Source organism: Cydia strobilella, chromosome 5 (assembly GCF_947568885.1).
Source record: "Cydia strobilella chromosome 5, ilCydStro3.1, whole genome shotgun sequence".
In the NCBI taxonomy this organism is placed as follows: Eukaryota; Metazoa; Arthropoda; class Insecta; order Lepidoptera; family Tortricidae; genus Cydia; species Cydia strobilella.
In genome coordinates this window covers 21,077,130-21,101,765 of record NC_086045.1, presented here as the reverse complement: position 1 = coordinate 21,101,765, position 24,636 = coordinate 21,077,130, and the positions used below count along the sequence as shown (strand labels likewise).

The following is a 24,636-nucleotide window of genomic DNA, read 5'->3' as shown; positions in this document are numbered from 1 at the left end:
CCGTCCGTATGGTCCGACCGCAGATCGTATCGTCTAAACTGTTCCGAGCGTATTTATATAATCTAACTATTTGCGAGGGACAAACACCCTTTATTATGTTTTTCCTTTTTGCCTTGCCGGGATTTCGGGACAAATCTCGACGTATTTGAAATTTTACTTGAATGCAGCAACCTAAGAATTAATATTATGAGTGTTCTGACCACTAAACATGACTTCTGGTCAAGTTAACATCAACATTTGCACATTAGCTATTTGTGTATTTATCTCAGATATTTCTTACTGAACTATGGATGTTTTGTAAGTATTTAAGTATTTTTATTTGTTTATTTATCTCATCATAATCTTCCTCGCGTTGTCCCGGCATTTTGCCACGGCTAACGGGAGCCTGGGGTCCGCTTGGCGCCATCCCAAGAATTGGCGTAGGCACTAGTTTTTACGAAAGCCACTGCCATCTGACCTTCCAACCCAGAGGGTAAACTATAGGCATATCAGTACTAGCTAAGCCTAGTTAAGCTTGCTGTGAATAATTCCGGTAATAAAGTAAAAACAATGCTACGAAAACCATGTTCATAGAAAAAGTGGCTCTAGTTTTAGAGAAATAGCGCACCGATTTGACAATTCTAATCGCCGGGATCCAGGGGCGCTCACGCGTTCCAAACCATTTTCTGCACCACCGAAACTATATTCAATACTGTTCTATTAGGAAACCGTTTTTACGCCGTTTACCAAACATTAATAATAAAAAACAGCTAACCTAAAGTGGTTTACATACATATAACTAGATCATTTACCAATTAACATACAAGAAATAAAACTATGAAAACGGATTATATCGCGTATATTGAATTTATAATACATCCCGACGTTTCGAACTCTTTACAGCGTTCGTGGTCAACGGGTGACTGAGGAAAAATTACAAAATGCAAAAATACCCACATACTAAAATAATGAACAATCATAGTCATACTATAATTATAGTGTATAACTAGCCTTATGAACCGATTTTGCATGTACAACCAGCCTTAAAGTTTGTAGTCTATGATTGTTCATTATTTTAACTAGCCTTATGAACCGATTTTGCATGTACAACCAGCCTTAAAGTTTGTAGTCTATGATTGTTCATTATTTTAGTATGTGGGTATTTTTGCATTTTGTAATTTTTCCTCAGTCACCCGTTGACCACGAACGCTGTAAAGAGTTCGAAACGTCGGGATGTATTATAAATTCAATATACGCGATATAATCCGTTTTCATAGTTTTATTTCATGAGTAACTATCGCGGTAACCGAAGACAATATTAATTAACATACATTTTTAGTAAACAAATAAAACAATAAAACTTGCAGAGATCTCAAGTCAATATAAAAGGGTCAATAAAACGATGATGCCTTCATGGAATATGGTAATTTCTGCCCCTTATAGCGCCTACACATTTCTCATTTGCGAATCACAATCCCTGTTTTTTTTATTTTCTAAGAAATAATATGAAAAACGAATTTCTGAACAATTAGGGCGAAGTATATTTATATCTTGTAGGTATTTGAAACCCTTATTCTAAAATCATCACCGACATACAAACAACCCGAATATTGTCTCACTAGAACAGGAGCAGGCCAAAGGACGTTAAAAGCGTAATTGAACCGAGTAAACGCTGGTATTGTGGAGCGGGCCCGCGATCGGGCCATTTGCTACTGTTTTCAATTTGTCGCCGACCATACATCAGTGCCGGCACGCAGCAAGACCGCCCCAACTTTAATACACTTACGCTTGACATTTTTCCAGCCATTATGCATTCGGTCGAAGCTCTAACAGTACCGGGAAATGTAAACGATTTCTGGTTTCTCAGAAGAGAAGCCAATTTGACATTAAAGTATATTGAAATGAAAACCTGTTTGAACATTTTTGATTGAAATGACAGTGTAATTGATTAGTCATGGAATAGGTTACATAATTTGAGATGTTTCTTGAATTCGGCATTTGGTTTGTTTGCAAGATTTTTAGGTTACCAGCGCAAAGAATTTCACAGGGTGCCAGGTGACCACATTACGTACCTACCTACTTAGATACACCGTTAATCTGATTCTTAAAAGGCTGATGGAAGTATAATGCTAACCGTAACAGATGGGTGGTTAATATTTTGACATATGATACCCATATTTGAATGACAAGCGCAAGGTGCCCCTTAAAATAATGCATATATTTTATTTTATTTATTGAACGTACTTACATTTACAGCAGATTGCCAAACATAATATAAATAACGTAAATAGAATTTAGTTAAATTATTTAATAAACACTTATACATTTCAATTTATAGGTAGGTGTCAATTTAAATTTTAACATACATTAATTTTGGTACACATTTAGACGTAACATGCACAAGTTATCTAATACTGTATTGTGGTAGGTGTTAATTGACTCCAAATAGCGAGTGGCTGTGGCCAGAAATTTCGACTCAGACTGCGAGAACAAGTCCAGGGTTGGGTCAAAGAGCAGAATATTGTTGATGTGGTTCAAGGCCACGCACAGAGGAGAGTTGCTCAGATTTATTTTGGCGTGAGGGACCAGGAATAGCGGCCGTCGGCGTGGACGGAGGGAACCTCTTAATATGCGTAATGGGTATTAAGCGATACAAATTGTAATAAGGACGGATAAGACAATGTGCCTGCTCGTATCAATTTAAAGAAATATTTTACCAAAGCAATATAGCAAGTCGTCTACGCATTTCAAATGTTTTTTTTTGCCTCGGTTCTTTAAAACTGTAAAAGATATATTATACATATACCTACACAACCAACTTTAAAAAACATGCCAGCAAACAATAAAAATGTGTGTGACGGTTAATTTACAAGAGTATAATAAACCAGTTAAAAAGTCCTTCTTACTTTAGCACAGTATTTCTGCATGACGTGCAATGCAACGTTTTTCATTATTTTGTACATATTCCTATTTTTAATTCTGTGGGCATTAATACGTCATTACCGTGCAGTTCACTTTTCTGGTCAGGCATTTGTCACGGGAATGACACAAGGCGTCATTTGTCAGCTTCGATGACACATGCGCGCGTAATTGAATCGCGGCCGCCCGACCCGCCGGTTGCGCACCCCTGCGTTCATTTACACCGATTGTGCACGACTCAATCACTTTTCACTGTGGGAATATTTTTCTATAGGCCTTAATGTTAAGTATTTTTGTTCTAAATTCATCTTTGAATGCTTCAGTTAACTATTCAAGGTACATTCGCGTAGCTACAAAACGGGACAGAACAATATGCAAGGCAACTAATTCTGTTTTTTTATTCCGTAGACTAAAATGACATTTCATGTGGTACTAAGAAATGTCATGTAACGTCATTTTAGACTACGGAATAAAAAAACAGACCTTAATTAAAAAATAACTGACTGGCAACATACGATAAACAATGTGTATTATGTATGTTTTTTTTTTTGTTTGTTGTTGTATGTTTTTTCATACTGTCCGCGCGCGAAGTCCGTGCACGGCTGAGGAATGTTAGGCATGTTGGGCGTCATGACAGAGTGATAGTGACTGGTGTTATTTTGTACGTACGGGCGCGGCACACACCCCCACTTCCTCGACCTCCGAATGCACGGAATTGGCGCGCGGACAGTACGGAATATAGTCGACTATTGCTTAAATGAATTAAATGCCATATACAAAGGAGTGACCAAGGCCTCCAGTGTCCAGGGCTGGAATCGAACCAGCGTCCTCGGCATTCGCGTCAGACGCCAAAAACTGCTCGGCCATCCGGCTCACGGCGGAATGCGTCTATTTCAGTTTAAAAATATTTATCTTTAGGAGTAGTTTGATTGTGACAAGTCGAACAAATATTCATGTGAAATTAATAAAGCACCAATATCCCCAGAGGGCGTCCAGGAAATTACAGTCCGTCTAGGTTCGGCGTATCCATAATAATTAGAGGTGCTTTCAGCCGTCGCAAGTTAGTAACCACGCTTAGCTTAGCGCTCTAATTGGGACCAGTCCGTCCACGTTTGACGAATGGTTCAGGTTTAATAAACATCAAATTTGATTTCGTACCCGGTAGTAATAATTATCAAGTTTCTGCTTTAAATACTCGTATTATTGAAGACATTCACTCAAAGAAAATCGAGGTATGGAAAGGTAGGAAGTCAATTACGTTTTATTACTGCATACGTTATCGTGTAAGGTTTTATTTGTATACTAGCGAACCTTCCTCAAGAATCACTCTATACTCTATTGATAGATCAAAAACGCGTGAAAATCCGTTCAGTGGATTTTGAGTTTATCGCGAACGTACAGACAGACATACTCGGGACTATGTAGTTCATGTAGTAAGCTAAATACATACTAACTTATAAAAACGATTAAGCTCATGAAAGTACTAATACGTCTACTTATCCATGAAGGACTGATACTAAGATACTATGTATAAAAGATAGCTATCCGCAAATAACCAGTTATTAGTCCGTAGTCCATTCCCGCGGGCAGCCGTTGCCGCATAAGTACGATTTGCACTGTTATTAATTCCGCTAAATTGAAAGCGGAGCCCGACTCGACGCGAGCACTTGTGCGATAACTTGACCGCTCTAGGTACCTCGCCGTGATTTCAGCTATTAACTCGTTTAGCTTTGTATTTGCGAGTTTACCATCCGATGGAGGTGATTAGGGAATATATTTATAGAACTTGATTACTTCTTGGCGGGGCAATCTCCCACAGCGAAGTTGAGATTTAATTGACAGATGGACAGATTGACTTTAATTGACAGAAAGTTAAAATTTCAACAGCTCAAAATTATGTATGCCAGCTGAAGGGCTACCTTGTGAGTGTAAAATTCAAAATATACAACATAAATAGCAGTATTTTTTACTGCTTTGACTTTGAAGTTCGATTTTAGCCAAGCTCCTAAAGATCGTCTTAATCTTGAGCTTGAGTACCTATTAGGTATTAATTTAAACTTTATACCTAGAGAAAAAAAAAGAAATGCGCCGACACAAGGATCTTTATACAGAAAATCCCTATATAGGTACATTTTGACTCTTTTGAGATACGAGTAAATTGCAAAAAAAATGTACCTACATAGGACCTGTAATTCAAGTCAAGTTTATTAATTCCATTTTGTTACGACAATTAAGCCATTTCTATTTAAGTGTGTAAGCGTATGTAGACTTATATGTGTATGAATTAATAATAATAATAAATACAATAAATACAATATAATTTACATGGTTAATTTTCGTAACACTAATGAGTCAATTAACTTACTAACTTACAACTTACTAATCACAGCTTCTTAAGGGGATCCCATGCCCCAATGACCTTCGATTTGAATCCCTTAGTTTTCTAATGTTTTTTGTAGCTTATAATATTAACAGCAACGGATTTTAGCAATATAGTATCCCATATTTACTTCAAAGTTCATTGTTTTCGAAATATTTGGCATCAAAGTTAAACAATTTTAGGCCAAAAAACTGGTTTTCTGGCCTTAACTTTTGTGTTAATTAGTTTAAAATTAAAACCTTAGACAAATTTTTAGAGACGTCTAAGACGAACCCAAATATGTAGATTTCGTATAAGTAAGATCTTTCACAGCAATCGAGATACGAAAAAAGTGTTTTTTTAGACAATGTTTAAAACAATCATAAATAAATAAGTATTCATTTTTTTCACAATCCGGTAGACAAAAATGGAGATAAAAGATTGAAGAACCGATAGCCGCTTGTCTTATAATTCTATATGTAGTGCAAAAGTAGGAGATACGATTCAAAACTTGTCAAAAATCTATGAAAACCTCAGGTAGCCCCTTAACTAGGTACGCTTAATTATGTATAAAAAATTGCAATTCTCCCATACGGTACCTTAAACAAACACTGCACCGGTATTTATATCCTCCTTGAAGCGGGGTAAAGGAGCATAATTCTAAGCGTAAGTATCGTGTAGTAATTTCGAGGACTGTTGGTGCGAGCCGGCCCACTGCGCGCTCAAATTGCCGTGGCGGTCATTCCCGTGCGTTCATTACTGACCCCGGCTCCAAGCATTCCACGTCACTCAGAGTAATGACTAAATAACGCTTTCCTTATCAACTAACATACTTAAATCCAAATAAATACATAGACTGTGAGACCTTAGTGTTGGATGATGCTGGACATTCTGAGTATAATATCTTTTGACAAGATGTGTCCCGCCGAGTTTGTTGCCGGTCCCATATTGGGATACCCTCCTACAATTTAGGAGGGAATTAAATCTTCTCGGGTCCGTGGTGTAGGGTTGGAGCCGGCGTAGTTTTTATCGCGTATAAATATATATCTTTGCTTGAAAATAATTGTAGTGTATAACTAGCCTTATGAACTCTTCATGAACTATTAGTTACATCTATCTACCACTGTATGATATATGTAACACAACTTTTTTTTTTGTTAAAAAAAACCTTGTCACGGAATTAACATACATTTTGACATTGTTCCAAATTTTGAAATCGCGATTACTCAAAATGTTACTGAAGTGACTAGACATGTTCTTTCCGTGTACCCTTCAAGTGTAAAATGCCTTTGAAGTTTGCACTAGTCTAACTGGTGTGGTGTGGCGATTAAAAATAAATCTAAGGCATGCGAATAATTTTATATGGTAGTGGTACAAGTGTACGGCATAAGTTAATGCTCGTATGTAATTCATAGCAGGTTGCACCAAAACAAAACTTCCGTGAGGAGGAGGTATGTCCTTAAATGGACCCGGGTATGTCCTTAAACTACGTCCAAAAGAGAGGTATGGGCACTGTGAATGCTTGTTTGTCAATTCTGTCATTGTCATTGAATTTAATGTCATGTAGCCACCACTGGCGCTAGTTATGCACGCTTAATGTCGCGCCACGATATGGTCCGACCGGACCGGCACATGTTCGGTCGGTTGATCCGTGTAAGTCTACTTAATGTTATGTACTTATGTTATGTTCTTATGTCGTCATATTGTATCTCTTTTTGTATTAGTTTGTGTAAACGATGCGTAATTTTATTTTTCGCCATATTTTATGTCTCTTTCTTTTATGTTGCTTTCTTTTTGTCTGTTACCTTCCGTGATTCTCACCTGATGGTCTCATCGGAAGATCAGCGCTGGAAGTCGCCAGCAGCATGCTGAGATGGGGCCATTTCGTGACACTTTATTTTCATGTTCTTTTAATGTATGTCTATTGTCTGTGTGTGTTTACGAATAAAGTATTCTGTTCTATTATTTATTTTATATAATAAATCTTACAGCTATCCTTACAGTTACCCAATTATATTCTTAAATGACATCTCGCTTTGTGTGGTAGGGCACAGGACAGCGGATGTCATTCCAGATCTAGAGCAGAGCCCAACTGGGGAGGTAACTCCACCTTACAGAAAACCGCAGCCAAATAACACTAGACCCTACTAATAGTGTTGTGTTCTGCCGGTGAGTAAGGTTGCCAGAGCTCAAGGGAGAGGAGTGTTAGGGTCGGCAACGCGCATGTAACTCCTCTAGAGTTGCAGGCGTACATAGGCTACGGAGACTGCTTAACATCAGGCGGGCCGTATGCTTGTTTGCCACCGACGTAGTATATAAAAAAAAAGGTAGTCGTCAAGCGGAGCCTAGGCTCCCATGAGCCGTGGCAAAATGCCGGGAAAACGCGAGGAAGAAGAGGAGAACAAAACTTCCGTGAGGAGGATATTAAATATATTAAACCGAGTCACTCACGTTTATAAACTCAATCAATCAACGATTTTATAAACGTGAGTAACCCGGTTTAATATATTTAATCGTTATCTTTATTCTTTAGGGTGTAAAGTTGAGTGCCGGATGTGGTATTTTCTATAAAAAGGGACCTTATTGTCGATGTCGCTTACGCCATTATAAACGATGCTCCGATATAAATACAATGCTGTGCGACGCTGTGCGGCGTAAGCGCCATCGACAATAAGGTCCCTTTTCATAGAAAATGCCCCAAATAAACACAGGACTGTTGGTTAAGAAACTGTTGGTGTTAGTGTTGGTTGGTTGGTGGTTGGTTAGTTAATATGTAATGATTCCCTGTTTCATAGATAAAATCTGTAAATCCTTATAAGGGACTCGGCAGGACAGGCTCAGCCTAGGGCCAGTCACTGTGAAAGAATTTGTTAACAATGTTTTCTGGCAATAAATATTTTTGTATTTTTTTAAATCTTTTATATACTAAGTTATCTAGGTTAATTATGAATCACACTACTTGGGTCTACACGTGGAAGGTGACGAATGATTGTTGCGATGCCCGTTCAGGCTCCTACTTAGTACTTAGTCCAACAAATATCGCTTGCCATCCAGCGCATTAATGCCAATGCCGTATTTTTGGCACTTTTGGGATGGGTGGGAGTCGGAATGGGGTTGATAGTATAAGTAGGATAGTATAGTAGTGCTTATTTTTTAGTTAGTTTTAGTGTCTTTGTTTGTATATTTTTTGTCTTTTATGTACATACGTTTTTGTTTTAGATTTTAAGTTTTGACATGTATTTTTAGTGTAAGTAAAGATTAGACTTATGTTGACCGGGATATAGACCGTGATTACCTTTTGTATTATTTGTGAGCTCCCGATATTTCGACGCAGTTACATGCATCATGTTCACGGGTGACCGGGTGACGGGGGATAAGTCTAGTGAAACTAACCGTGAATCATTCAAAACTCTAAGTAAAGATTGTTAAATAATGAAGTCGTCACTCCAAAATGACGTCCCATTGTTTACATGTTACTCAATATGGTAGGTATCCTATTGCCTCCTATTGTCCCTTATATATGGTATTATATTCCAATGCTTATATAAATAAGGTTTCTGGTTACAATTGTTATTATTATCCTTAATCAAATACCTATCAACACTACAAGGGGATGATAGCTTCCGGTGCCATCAATTTATCAATGTGATGCAAGCTCTGAATACTTGAATAGATATAATGAAGCTTGGACACCCTAATGTAACCGTAATTAAAGCATGCACTTCCGAATGCTAAGCGGGGCAGTACGCTGGCGAGCAAACAAAACGGCCTAATTGAGCTCTTATGACTTCAGTAGGCTATAGCACAGCTCTGCAGTTGACCAGCTAGTCGTGAGCCCTCGTTCTCCCCGCCACCAGTACAACCGAAGCTAAGTTCTGGGCACTGTGCTACATCGGCGCAGACCTCATCTATTTGGTGTTCTATAATCCCTTTGAGGCTGCCAATGTTGATATATCCAGATGGCTCGAGGATGGGTCATATACTGGAATGTTCTTGCACGATGAAGTCATTGCCAGGTGCATACAAACCAAGTTTGATTAAAAACATGTTATCATAAAATTAAGGTATTTTAAAAGGCCTAAAAAGGGGCTGGCGACAGGAAAGCAGTAAAACGTGGACACAGTTTGTCCCCTACTTAATGTTAACTTGTCAAAATTTGCATAAAATCTGCCGGGCGGCCGTCGTTACGAAACTTTTGACCGCACTTCGAAAGCCGTAAATTTAAAATGGCCGATAAATGAGGCGACCTCAATTTTTGAACAGGCGTTTCCCATCGTTGCAGCTTTATTAAAATTAAGTCATTTTTAAGACAAAATCTACTTTACTTTTACTCTATTTGAGACTAAGGTCGGGTTGCACCAAACCGTCTGTCACCGTTTTAGCGTTCGCTAAATTTTATTGTATGGAAAGTTTCATAGTTCTCTGCAGCTTGACGTTGATCAGTCTGTTAATTGTGGTTGGTGCAACTGGCCCTAAGTGTTATATTTTTTAATAATAAATATAGGTACTTATTTGTCATTTGTTTCCTTCAATTCAAAATACTCAAAAGCGATAAGAGCATCTTAACGTTTGTCAAAAGTGTCGAACTTTTTTCATTTCATTTCGGAGATAAAAAATACTGAGATAAAGTCACGAGCACTTGAGCTCAGGCGAATGAGTGCGGAGAGATTTAACCCATCTATTTTTAGTCTATTTTTAGTTATCTTTCGCAAAGTCTTTTAGCTAAGCCTGGATAATTTGTCAATACTACCATTCTAAGTCTACAAACTTTTTTATATTTATATTTTGCACTTTACTTAACTAACTAACTTTAAATTAACTTTAAATTACATGATAATATTATTATAAACATAGTTTGTATATAAACAAAATGGCAACTAAATAATTAGTTAGCTCTTGTATATAACAACTAATTAGTACAGTACAGACGTCATATTCCCGTTTGCGTAAGCAACGTATATTTGACTTTGAGTAGAAATCGATATCATAGTATGAATAAACAGTTTATACCAGTTATTAAATTCGCGCGTGTTATTCCGCACGTTTCTAGGAACAGTTCGTACTTAAATTAGGTCTAACACTACACTTTATATTTCAACTAGCGACCCGCCCCGGCTTCGCACGGGTAGTTTAGTTATAAAGTTAGTTAGTGCATGCTTAGTTATTAAGTTAAAATAATACATAAATGTTAATACATGTTGATTGACGGATGGTCAGCTCGCGCAATTGGTAACGCATTGGACCGGCAATTCAAGGATGTGGGTTCGAGTCCCACGTTGACCAGAGTTGATCATCGTTGATTTTTTCATTGTGATTGACATCTGTATATACAATTTATAGATTAAAATAATACATGTTAGCATGTTTATATTTAATTGACACAAATGTATTACAAGAGCGAAACTGACTGCCATCAAACTGTTTCGCAGTTTGGCATCACTATTTCAATGTAACACCAACGTACCGTGTCTTATGAAATAAATGAATAATAATAATAAAGTTCAACTTATTTACACAAAACCTTTACAAATCATACATATAAACCTTCCTCTTGAATCACTCTACCTATTTAAAAAAAACCGCATTAAAATCCATTGCGTAGTTTTAAAGATCTAAGAATACATAGGGACAGACATACAGACAGCGGAAAGCGACTTTGTTTTATACTATGTAGTGATGTGTAACTAAATGAAAGCAATTACCGGAGCGTTTTTTTTGCCATTTTTTATGTCACCTTTTTTGCCACTTTTGTGTTATTTCTAGTCAGGATCACGAGCTCTTTCGAACCTAATGGAATAAAAAATGTCCCATGGTTTTTTTTCTATTGTGTTACCATTTCCCCATATAATTTCTATGGCGGTAACAAAAAGGAAAGTGTAAAAAAATTATGTAAATTTTGGGACACTTTTTTTCTCCTATAATGATGAAAAGGGCTCGTGATCCTGACTAGAAATAACAAAAAGTGGCAAAAAAAGGTCACAAAAAATGGCAAAAAAAAAAGAAACGCTCACCAGGGGCATGTATGCTTTGATGTGAATATAAAGATTTGTATTAATATCAAGGTTACCAACTTACAACTACTCAAATGGTAACTGGAAGAAATCCCTTAAAGGGATAAGTTCACCTTTATACTGCCTATCCTGTGCCATATTTGTGTTTTGTACAATAAAGAGTTTATACCTACATACATACATACAACTGTTGGTTACTATGCTAATTATCTTTTATTTTTATACTATGTTATAATCGTTATTATAAGACAAATAAGTAAAGCCAGCATCAATCTGCCCGCGACTTCGCCTGCGCAGAATTAGTCATATCCTGCTTCCATAGTAAATTCCACCCCCCTTTTCAACCTCTCAAAGGATGATTTCTTTAATAAAATCGTTCCTATGTCCTTTCTCGGGACTAAACGGAAAACTATGTGTGACAATTTTCATCTAAATCGGTTCAGGCGTTAATAGGTAGCAGACAGACATAGTTACTAATCGCATTTATAAAACCGGCCAAGTGCGAGTCGGATTTGCGCACCGAGGGTTCCGTACTTTTTAGTATTTGTTGCTTTAGCGGCAACAGAAATACATCATCTGTGAAAATTTAAACTGTATAGCTGGCTGTGTTCATGAGATACAGCCTGGTGACAGACAGACGGACAGACGGCCAGACGGACAGACGGACAGCGGAGTCTTAGTAATAGGGGTCCCGTTTTTACCCTTTGGGTACGGAACCCTAATATTAAAAGGGATTTAACTTATCGACATTTTGTTATCGATAGTTGGTACACTTGCTCTGAGCGCTAGTAATAACTTAATAAGGCTCCCCCGAAGATAACGACGATTCACTTTTGACGTCAACAAGTCAATATTTAATTGACGATAACCCGCGGGTCCCCGCTCAAACCCATTAGCCAGGAGGACGTCATTAGCTGTACTATTTTTAAATTGAGATAAACGAAGGGCATTCCACAGCAAATGTTAAAAATACAGTAAGGTTTTATTTAACTTGCAATGTTCGAATTGTAACTAGGTATATATGTGGTGTTTTCTATAAAAAGGGACCTTATTGGCGATGGCGCTCACGCCATTATTAACGATGCTCCGATATAAACAATGCCGCGCGGCGCTGTGCGGCGTAAGCGCCATCGACAATAAGGTCCCTTTTCATAGAAAATGCCCCATATATACCGCCGCCGCCGCCTCCCTGACACAGCGGGATTGCGAAATGCATCACAGCCATAGTGTGTGTTTTAGTTTTTAAGATATATTGTATAACTTGTATGCTAGTTTTAGGGTGCCAATAGTTGCCTGAAAATAAAGACTTATGGGTTATGGTATTTAACTAATCAGCAGTCGTATTTGGATAAGTAACAGTCCAAAAACGAAAATGCAACACGATGAATATATACGCTTGTTTGATACAAATAAAATAAATAAACATTCATTCATTTATTTCGTTCACTTTTTTACACCGCGCGATTGAACGTGATGATCATGTCATATTAAAATAACAACGACAGTTAAATGTAAAAACGGTAACAATCGAACATTACGATGACATCAGACCGATCTGACGATGAAGATCGAAGGTGGCCATTGTAACTCTGTGATGAAACATCGCAATTTCGTAAAGTCCCAAACTGAAAATAACCTCGATAAGATGTCGATGGATATTTAAAAAAAACGGCCAAGCGCGAGTTGGACTCGCGCACTAAGGGTTCCATACCATTACGCAAAAAACGGCAAAACAATCGTTTGTTGTATGGGAGCCCCACTTAAATATTCATTTTATTCTGTTTTTAGTATTTGTTGTTATAGCGGCAACAGAAATACATCATTTGTGAAAATTTCAACTGTATAGCTATCACGGTTCATGAGATACAGCCTGGTGACAGACGGACAGACAGACAGAGACGGCCACATTTTTCTAAAAACATGAAAGATCTTTGAAATGGAACATGTTAGAGAAAAACAAATGAAAACATTTTGCAATCAATCTAATCAATAAATAATATTTTCAAATTAAAGGAAAAATGGAAAAATTTACACCTCCGGCAGGACTCGAACCTGCGACAATTGGAACACCGGTTATATCGCTTCTCAACCCCCCCCCCCCCCCCCTAAACGTGTGATGTAATTAATGGATGACCCCCTCGTTTTCAGAGTACCAACCCAATAATTACCCGTAATTACCCACACAGCAACAATGTCGTGTATAGAAACGGGGTCATGTTAGTGTTCAGTTCCTGTGAATGTCTATGTCTAATGAGGGAGGAATGTCTTAATTAGTGGTGTTCGCCGCGGACTGTTCCGAAACGGGGTAATTAGTAATTACCGATAACTCTTTAATTAACCTGACTAATAACAGAGTATTTGCGTTGCCGCCGACGGCCCAATTAGACGGTTATCGATTGAACACTATGTGGGTGAAACGAACGAAACTTAGTTTACTTATTGACCTAAAATGTGAAAGTGGCGCTGTCTTGTGTCGGAGGCCACCGACACAAGACAGCGCCACTTTTCTCGGTCCTGTGCGACCTCTCGCCAATTGGTCTCGAAGTTCGCGCAGATACGCCTCCACCATGTCGCACCAGCGATACCTGATGCGTCCGATAGGACGTCTTCCTGCTGGGCGGCCCAGTTATGCTCATTTCACGTTCCGATCTTCATCCATACTCTCAAGATGGCCCAACTAACAGAGTCTGTGAACTTTAGTCTCTCCCATCATGTTAGGTTCAGCCACTAAGGTCTTCAATCTCATGATTCCTAAGGACTGTCCAGCTTCCATCCGGTCTTTTTTGGGGCCCAGTATCTTAGGGAGGATCTTCCTCTCGGCCACTAGCAGCATATTTTCTTCCTTGAGTGTCAGTGTCCACGCTTCGCATCCGTAGGTTAGAATTGGGCCAGTCACGGTCTTGTAGATTCGGATTTTGGTGCGTCTACTTAGAAGCTTGGACCTTAACACTGTCGGAGCTATTATTTAAACTTAATTTAACTTAAACTTAATTTAAAGCACCTTGAAGGCATAATAATGACAAACAAATATACATAAATAAATAATATATAGGTCTTTGGTAGGAATAACTGGTATACACAAACAAATATGCGCGCGCGTCACCCCACTGCGTTATCGCGCTTGAATTAATAGACAGTAAGAATACTAAGAGTGAAATTATTGTACTGTTTCTAAGATTTCAATTTGAATGTTATAAATATACGAGTAATATGTAAAATGAGAAAACATATCGAATAAAAACTGTCGTGAGTCAAACATTAAAATTAAGTTTACGGTGTGGCGCATGGCACACTGCACCGTTAGTGCATGAAAATGGAGACCTAGCCTAAACCCACCAAAACATCTCGCGCGAGTTACTAAAAATACGTGTTGATGTTATTAAACCGTAATGGGAAAAATTAACTACATACATAAATTACGTCACACGTAAATTATTATTTCTGTTGTGCATATCATTTAGTGTATTTAAAAAAAAAAACATAAACCTAATGTTAAAATAATAAACCTATGAATATCACACAACAGTCACAACTCAAAAGCAGTTTGTTGAAATATCGGGCATTTTCTATAAACGCCATTATTAACGATGCTCCGATATGCTCGTAAATACAATGCCGCGCGAGCGCGCGACGCTGTGCGGCGTAAGCGCTATCGACAATAAGGTCCCTTTTCATAGAAAATGCCCCTTATTAAAAGAGAAGTGTCGATTAGACAAGGAGCAGTAATTAAATTAGGCGAGAGACATCCTGATAACCCTAGACACCCATGTACCTAATTAACCTTGCACTTGGGTTGCCACCGAACAGTTAAAACACGTCAAATAGAGGACATTACTAGATAATGTAGCAATAGCTACAAAAATTTGCTAGATACATTTCAAAATGAGTTAATAAGAAGTACGAAATAAAAATTATAAAATTCTGTCAGCCCATCAATATACCATTGCACATAGGGTTGCCACCAAACAGTTAAAACACGTCAAATAGAGGACATTACTAGATAATGTAGCGATAACTACAAAAATTTGCTAGATACATTTCAAAATGAGTTAATAAGAAGTACGAAATAAAAATTATAAAATTCTGTCAGCCCATCAATATACCATTGCACATAGGGTTGCCACCGAACAGTTAAAACACGTCAAAATAGAGGACTTTACTAGATAATGTAGCAATAACTACAAAAATTTGCTAGATATATTTCAAAATGAGTTAATAAGAAGTACGGAATAAAAATTATATAATTAAATTAAATTAATAAAAATAAATTAATTTAATTAATTATAGAATTAAAATTCTAAAATTTTGACAGCCCAAATATACCATTGCACATAGGGTTGCCACTGAACAGTTAAACACGTTATAAAACACGTCAAAATAGAAGACATTACTAGATAATGTAGCAATAACTACAAAGATTTGATACATTTAATAATGATAATTAAAACATAAAATAAAAACAATTAATAATTATAGAATTAAAAATATAAAATTCTGTCTGCCCAAATATAAGATGATAGCGATCGATTTATATTGTGCAGTGTGCGAGCTGAATTTGAGCTACAATGCAAATCTTTTATTCTTCATCAACTGTCACTTATTTTAAATGAACATTCGCAAACTGACGGAAGTTATGCAGATAAGCTTTAATGTCAGTGTCCATTTTTTCTAAATATAGATAACCATAATGATGTAAAGACTGTCGGCGGAATGTCCGCTTTAATAACAGAAGAATGATATAGAACAGATAAGATAACAGTAGTATCAATTATTATTATGTTGTCATGTCCTCGCCCGAATTTAATGTTTTATTTATCTTTGGTTTTTATGTGTAGTTTTTTTTATTTCCTTGTATTTTTTCTATTTTGTAGTTTTACAGTGCCTTGGTTTTTATTGTAAAGCTGTGTCACTCATTTGAATAATAAAGGCCTTTTGGATTAACAATTTTTTTTAGAAATGAAACAAAAATGAAAAGATATTTTAAGCTTTATTTTAATGAACAAGTTTGGGAACAAATCAAATTATTTTATTAAATATTTTGATTTGTGTTTTTAAGTAGTCACACTACTATATATAAATTAAAAACTGTAATAGATGTCATATATTAAAGAAAAAATGACGAAGCCCTCCAGTGGTGAAGGCCGGATTCGAACCGGCGTCGTTAGCCGCGATAGCTAAAGACGCCGGTTCGAATCCGGCCTTCACCACTGGAGGGCTTTGTCACTTTTTCTTTAATATATGACATCTATTTCAGTTTTTACTTTATTTTAATGTCAAAAATAATTTAAATAAAAACGTAACTCAAGTATCATTTACAAAATAAATAAAAATAAAAATCTTTGAAAATGTGCGGATCGCCACAGCTCTTTTACCCATGCGGTCCCTACCCGGCGGTTATGTGGGGATGTGACTGTGACCTCTATTGTTTCTGCAATAAAGTAGATTTTACTTTTATGCAACAGAGCATTAAGACCTATTTTATACAGCCGACATTTATAAAGACGAGCATGAGCAAGAGATAACAAAACAATTGTTTTGTAAATGAGCGCTTTGTAATTTTTTTACAGTGTAAACATTAAGGCCATTTCATCGGTTTGCCGCTGTCTCTGTCACATTTCGCAAGAAAGAACGGGAAAGTGCATGCGCGCCAAGTGTCCATTTTGATCAAATTTTGTCGATTTTTATTTATTTTAAAAACGTTACCCTACAATATCGAAATTCGAAAGCTATGAAATTACTATTTAAGTTAAGATTGTTTTTTCTTCTTTTTTTGTTTATAGTATCACATAATAAATAACCGTGTAAAGTTGGATTAAAAGTCCGAGTTAGAGGTTACTTTGGGAATTAATTGTATCGAGCGAAGTGTCATAATTCGTGTATCGGAAGCTATGATATTAAAGATAATATAGCCAAGAACTACATATATTTTTTCCACGTCTACGAATATCAACGCCTCTTAGTAAAACATGATTATATAAGGAGATTTTTCGCCATCTGGCTCAGGGAACCGCCTTAAAATGCAAAAGAAAACTTCGTCCATTCATAAGAAGAAGACATTGGACATCGATTAAGATGTTCAACATACAGAGGTAACCAAAATGCAATTTATAAGTGCCCAAATTATTAAAATAATATCCATTGTGCCAGCGACTTAAAAAAAAGTAACAGTTGACTAATTTGGAGGGTGAGAGCGCCATATGTTTGCGATTCTCACTAAACAAGTACTTAATTAGGACCAAACGGTTGAATCGTACAAATTATTGGAATGTGTATACTTGTGGTCAAGACAATAGGATTAAAGTTGACGTCATTTTTATTTATAACGTGGTATGAAAACAAATTTATTTACATACAAGATATATACAGTGGTACTACGTAAACGAAATTAATAACTAGCTTAAATCTAAAATAGGCCCTTGAGGCATTGTACCAAGGATGCTGGCGGCATTTCCCCGCTGTATCGCAATGCTGATACGTTGTGCGAGAAAGCCGCCAGCTCTTCGGTCACCAGTTACGTCAACCAGACGCTTCGCGATTTCTGCAAACAACTTATGCGCGCTGGGACCCCATGGACCTAGAGTTTCAACTCCAAATTATTTTATTTTTATTTACGTGGTATTAAGTACCAATTGCCTGACTTAGTTAACCAACATTACGAGTCTTATAAAAAAAGAATGTACATTCTTCTATTAAGCGTTATCCCGGTCTTTGCCAGGGTCCGGACGGAAACTGACTGGACGTCTCACTAGACTTATATTGACCGGGATATAGACCGTGATTACCTTTTGTATTATTTGTGAGCTCCCGATATTTCGACGCAGTTACATGCATCATGTTCACGGGTGACTGAAAATAGCGGGTGGGTGTCAAAGTTGTGTAGACAGCGCTCTGTCTACCCTCAAATATCGGGAAATATCGGGAGCTCACAAATAATACAAAAGGTAATCACGGTCTATATCCCGGTCAATATAAGTCTAGTGAAACTAACCGTGAATCATTCAAAACTCTGACTGGACGTCTGGCATACCTACCCTATATAGTACAGTATATGCTTACTTAGAGCAGGTATCTATAATAAAAATTATCATTCTTCTTGCCCCTTTTGAATAGGATTAATGATTCAACAATTATATTTATAAACATAAAACTGTCGTTATCATAGCCAGCCATGACACAATGGTCCGATTGACCAGCTCTGCGGTCTGTTCCTCCCGCGGCGACCGCAGCCGATATCGCAATATCAGCCTACTACATTCATAAAACGCTGTTCTCGACTGTCAGCTATTCCTAATATAACTTGACCACGACCTAAACAACAATAGGGATGATGACATATGTTGAGTTTTATAACACAATCTAGTTAATGTTTAGTACAGATCATGTGTATTTTCTAGTTAGTTTTAGTGTTTTTCTTTAGTTTTATGTGTACGTGTTTGTTTACATTATAAAATTCACGAAATTGGACACACATGTTGAAATAATAAAATTATAATTTCATTCATCTAGTTAAATATATAAGAATCGGCCAAGAGCATGTCGGGCCATGCTCAGTGTAGCGTTCCGTAGTCACCCCCGGAGTATGCCCACCTTGTCGTGGTGGAGGGGCTTATAGTAGCTGTGGCTTGGTCACCCACGGTGAAGCGAAGAGGCAACCAGGGCCGTTCTGTTAGAGTGCGGCCAAACATGCGGCAATACGCCGAGATACCGAACCGCTCATTTCAACATTAAAAAAATTTTTTTTTTTAGATATAACTGATATAAGGAGCTCGGCACTCGGCGAGTCCCGCCATGTCTGTCCGCACCATTATGGGCGTTTCACGAGTAAAGTACGATTGTCAGACTTTGACTATTATTTCTGACTTTTGTATCGCTTTAATGCAATGGGTCCCAAATAGACATTTGTTCCTCAAAATAAACCTGATCGACTGATACCATTAAAAATAATTGTACGCTATTACGTAAATCCAATCAAATTCCTGAATAGATACTTCTTAAATAAGCAAAACTTAACTGCTTCATCATCATCATCATCATCATCATCATAACTCTTAAGAGCCTGGCTCTTGTCGGTGAAGTAACCGCCACTCCGTTCTTCTTTCTGCCACTGTTTTGAGCTCCTGATACGTCACTACGTTGATTTTCTCCTAGGCTTGGTCCAAAAACGCACGTCTCGGTCTTCCTCTGCATCTCCTTTTTTCTATTCTTCCTTCTATTATAGACTATGTAAGTATCGTGCCGTATCAGGTGCCCCAACATGTTTCCCCTTCTGCTTTCAATCATTCTCAGCAGAGATCGCTTCTCACCTACCTAATACAATACTTCTGCATTCGTTTTCCTCTCCTTCCAGCTTATACCTTCCATTCTTCTCCATGTCCACATTTCAAAAGCGCTTAGTCTGTCTATCACGCTGGGTTAATGTCCACGCCTGGCTACCATATAACTGCTTCATAAGCAAAACATTTTGATTAAGTCAGTGCGGTGAACTCTGGACTGATAAAAGTAATAAATGAGTAGGTACATCCTTTTCAGCGTCATTAAACATGAATCTTCAAAGTAATGGACTAGTAAAATACCTCTAGTTTACGATTGAAAATGCTTCAATTGCATTTATTTTTCAAAACAAAAAACTTGTATAAATTCCCGATGTCTTCCTTAGGAATAAATATCGAGTGAAAAATATATACCGCGCCGCGGCCGCTGCAGGACACCATCGCTAGCGCGGACTTCTGGCCGAAGGGTGTGGTGTTTCGGCGGTTCCGGGGCAACTTGCCGAATTCTACACCAAGCCAGACGACGCAACGGAGCCACGCTGTTATGTCGTCGCCCAAATCTTAAATACTTACATTTTTGTGTTTTCTCGTAGGGCATTGTATCTTTGTATTTTTATTTGTTTTGTAGTTCGCAGTGCCTTGGTAGTAATACTGTAATGCTGTGTAACTAATTTGAATAATAAAATAAAAAATAATAAATAAAAATAAATATAATTTGTTGGTTTATCAAATCATTATACAACCCCGTAATTATAATTAATAAACATATTCTATATTGTAACGTTAGAAGCCCGGTCACGTCACCGATCGACCAATTAACGCAGATTAATTAAACGTGACGACCTCAATTTTATTCATTCATTAATGCTTATACATGCTGAATAAATGAAATTAAATTATATTATTGCCTTATTATAAAGCCAAAGTTGCATTACAGTGCGCTATTTTTATACATACATATCACGATAATACCTAACTTCGCGTGTGGAAATGACAATAAATACTGTGCATACTTATTTAACAATTAGTTATATAATTGTCTCACTGTAATTAAATTCAGGATTTTATTGTTAACTTTTGTGGTGAAAGCTGAAATTATTTTCCTTCTGTCCTGGCATGGTCGCGTTTTTTTTAATACCACGTCGGTGGCAAACCAGCATACGGCCCCCTTACCAGCAGTCACCGTAGCCTATGGACGCCAGCAACACCAGAGATATTACATGCGCGTTGCCGACCCGTTAAAAATCTGTACACTCGCTTTTTAGGGTTCCGTACCTCAAAAGGAAAAAACGGAGCCCTTATAGGATCACTCGTGCGTCTGTCTGTCCGTCTGTCACAGTCAATTTTCTCCGAAACTACTGGACCAATTAAGTTGAAATTTGGTATACATATGTAAGTTTGTGCCCCAAACACGGACATGTAACTTTTGGGGGTAAATGAGAAAATCAAAAAATTTAGTTTCTCAAACTGTTACATATTAAATGAAAGATCTCATTCTGAAAATGTCAAATATATTTTTTTTATAATTTTAGGATAAACAATTTAGAATTTATTCAAGAAAATATGCAAAAAATGACCATTCCCCCCTTTATCTCCGAAACTACTGGGTCTAAAATTTTGAAAAAAATACGCAAAATAGATCTTTACCTATAGATTACAGGAAAACCTATTAGAAATTGTAGTCAACCGTGAGTCGGACTTAATTACTTAGTTTTTGATCCGATCCCTAAGGGTTTTTTAAAGACATTTCACTCACGTTTTACATAAAGAAATACATTTTTTAAATTGTATAATGTACGGAACCCTTGGAAAGCCAGTCAGACTCGCACTTGGCCGGTTTTTGAAGAACCCCATACTGTTGCCCCTCGGGAAAACCTCGGCAGGGAGTCCATTCCACAGCCAAAGCGTCCAGGGCAGGAAATTCCTTAAACCACACAGTACGCGACCATTTAGAACCTAAATTTTAGGTTCTAGGGTGTGAGGATAAACACCCTGCCGACGGCGAGCGTTGCGGTGCGGTGATAGAAAGCGGCCGTTGGCATCATGTCAAACAATTCTTCAGAGCACGATAAAGGGGCGACCATGTTAGCACTCAAGTACCACATACTTTTAATTAACTGTTTTATTGCGATTTCATAACCGATGGTCTAGGGTTCGAACACTGGTTCGCGTCAATGAGATTTCTTGGAAATTTATTCAGTTATGTACTCGCTCTGTGTGGTGAAAGAAAAACATCGTCAGAAAACAGGACTAATACCATAAGGCAGTTTCCTTTTATGTTGGTAGGTAGATTGCAGTTTGTTAAAATCTATTCCTGCGCCATATTTTAAAATTATTAGCTTGCCAAAAATTATCTTCCTCGGAGTAACAATATTAAAATCGTGTCGGTTAAATTCCAAGTCAGTAACGAACAACTTCTCATTAATCCAAAAAATGGCCATAATGCTTAACATATAACGTTAAAGCACATTTAATTGTTCCAGGTAATTATAAGAACACAGCGTACATAATTAAAACGAATGAAGCAGCGCTACACTGGGCTAGTGATGTAGCTCTAATGAGCCACTTGCTAATTAGCGAATAAACAAGCGGATACTGCCTTCTAATTGGCTTTTGGGACAACCGCGCACCGCACTGGGAGCTGTGTTTTCTTTCATTGTACGGCTCTTGATAGTTGGTACAACGTTGTTATTTAGATAACGTGGCGAAAGGGTAAAAACGGGACCCTATTACTAAGACTCGGCTGTCCGTCTGTCTGTCTGTCACCAGGCTGTATCTCATGAACCGTGATAGCTAGACAGTTGAAATTTTCAGATGATGTATCTCTGTTGCCGCTATAACAACAAATACTAAAAAGTACGGAACCCTCGGTGCGTGAGTCCGACTCGCACTTGGCCGGTTTTTTTATGATATAGGAGGCAAAGGAGCAGACGAATCGCCTGATGGTAACCCAGGTAGCATTCATACGTCATTATGACGTCGCTGACGTCACTTTGCTACTTGAGAAGCGATTACCGTCGCCCATGGACACCGCAACACCAGAGGGTTTACAAGTGCTTTGCCGGCCTTTAAGATGGAGGACGCTCTTTTCTAAAGTGAAGTATTTCTTAAGTTAAAAGGTTCTTAACTGAATTAATCAAAGATGAATTAGATTCAAAATTCAAATCATTTTTTAATTAGGTACGATCTAAAGTTAGGGTTTTTTTGTAAGTCATATAAGGTTGAATGTAAGGTTTCTTTTTTTATATAAGCCATACTTACTCGTCCTTTTTTTCAAATTTATAATAATTTAAACTAATATAAGCATTTGCAAACATAAAACGAGTACTAGCATATTTTTTTCTGAAGTTCAAGATCTTGCAAAAAACAAAAGTTACATAAATATTATAGCTTATTCTTACTTTGCCTGCTATTTAATAAAAAACTAACTAAATTAACGTCATCTGACTTGGGAACTTTTAATAGGTTATTTATTTACATTAATTTAAAACTTAACGTAGAAACACTATTTTTAATTACTAAATAGGTTGGTACCTACATAATATTAAATTACTATAATTAAAAGTCTTCAATAATAAATTTAAATATAAATAAATAAATATTAAATAAATATTATAGGGACATTCTTACACAAATTGGCTAAGTCCCACAGTAAGCTCAAGAAGGCTTGTGTTGTGGGTACTCAGACAACGAAATTTATATATTATTTATTCAGAACACGTTACTAGTAATAAGATCAAAATACCTTGGAGTGAGATTGTGTGATTGATTATACAATTATACATGTACGTACATAACAATTTTATCGCCGTGTCTTTAATTTAAAATTTAATAAACACCTCGCGTGTTACAAGTACACTTTATACATCTACTCAAGCATGAAATAGACACTTAATTGGTTACGATAAATGAAATGATATTGTAATTTCATTAACAACAAACGGTAAATTGGAATTGTTAGGCATAATAAATGCAATTAGTTTGAGAGTACGTCCTCGACTTATAATAGTTTTTCAAAGCTCGACGGAGATCATTAAGCGGACTCTTCAAAGCTGTCGCCGCATTACACTAATTGACGTAATTAGAGGGATTGCCGAACGGAAATAAAAGTCGGCTCACCTTCATGAAACGCCGGCCGGGCCAATTAGTCTAGCACTCGTAATTAGCCTCTTCAGAACACTCTTACGGTAGATTAGTCCGGCACTAGTTTCAATGAAAATCACGGCACAAAATGTTCATTTTCAGCGTTGTCACGGCACTGGTAAAAGTTTTTCGCGATCGTGCGCGGGAATGAGTACGCGGAGCGGAGACGTGCGCTCGCCGCGCGCGCTAGTCAGCGAATGAGCGGGAGGTCGCTTAGGTGGGGAGCGATACTTACCCTTCCTTTTCCCGTACGAAAGCTCCGTATTTGCGGAGCTTTTCGCGCAATAACGCTGCGGCGCTTACGTCGCTTCGACGCCGGAGAGGCGCTTAACGCTCTAAGTGGGCAGATTTTAAACGGCGCAGCGTATAGGCCTAAATAAAAACGATAATATCAATTGAATTATAATTATAACTGGTTTGTGACTAAAGTTTAAAATTATAATGGTTAGGTAAATCTGTATCCCAGCCGTGATGGTCATATAATAATTAAATTACCTACAAATATTAAGTGCTTACTTATTATTCAAACGTCAAATATAAGCTTACTGAAAATAAATATAATATGTTTCAAAACTATTAAAAAAATTTAAAGCATATAAACTTTTTTTGACACCATTGTAGTAAGTATAGTGATTTCTTAACGCCGGGGAAAATTCTATAAAATAGAATAAAATACATATTATAGTTTGTCAAAGGACTGTCTTATTTCAAACACAGACATAGAGAATCATACTTTATATCTTTATCTTACACTAGTACTAGCACCCGTAAGAAAAGGATGAGTATAGTTTTTTTTGTCCTTATTTACTGCCAATTTGGTTTGACCAACTATAGTATCATTTTTTGTGTTGTACTTGTACCTATTTTTCTTGTGGATGTCAAATGAGTTTTAAGTGTAAAAAACCGGCCAAGTGCGAGTCGGACTCGCGCACTGAGGGTTCCGTACTTTTTAGTA

General features: G+C 37.2%; 1 protein-coding gene across 1 annotated transcript in view; it reads right to left on the bottom strand.

Annotated features, from left to right (window-relative positions):
• Positions 1-23,983, bottom strand: part of LOC134741628 (LIM domain only protein 3) — an 83,149-nt gene extending 59,166 nt beyond the window's left edge. Inside the window, exon 1 of the mRNA XM_063674482.1 lies at positions 23,658-23,983. Within this exon, the coding sequence (XP_063530552.1) occupies positions 23,658-23,663 (6 nt within the window). The 5' untranslated portion in view covers positions 23,664-23,983. The remainder of the gene's footprint in view (positions 1-23,657) is intronic.
• Between the last annotated feature and the right edge of the window lie 653 nt (positions 23,984-24,636).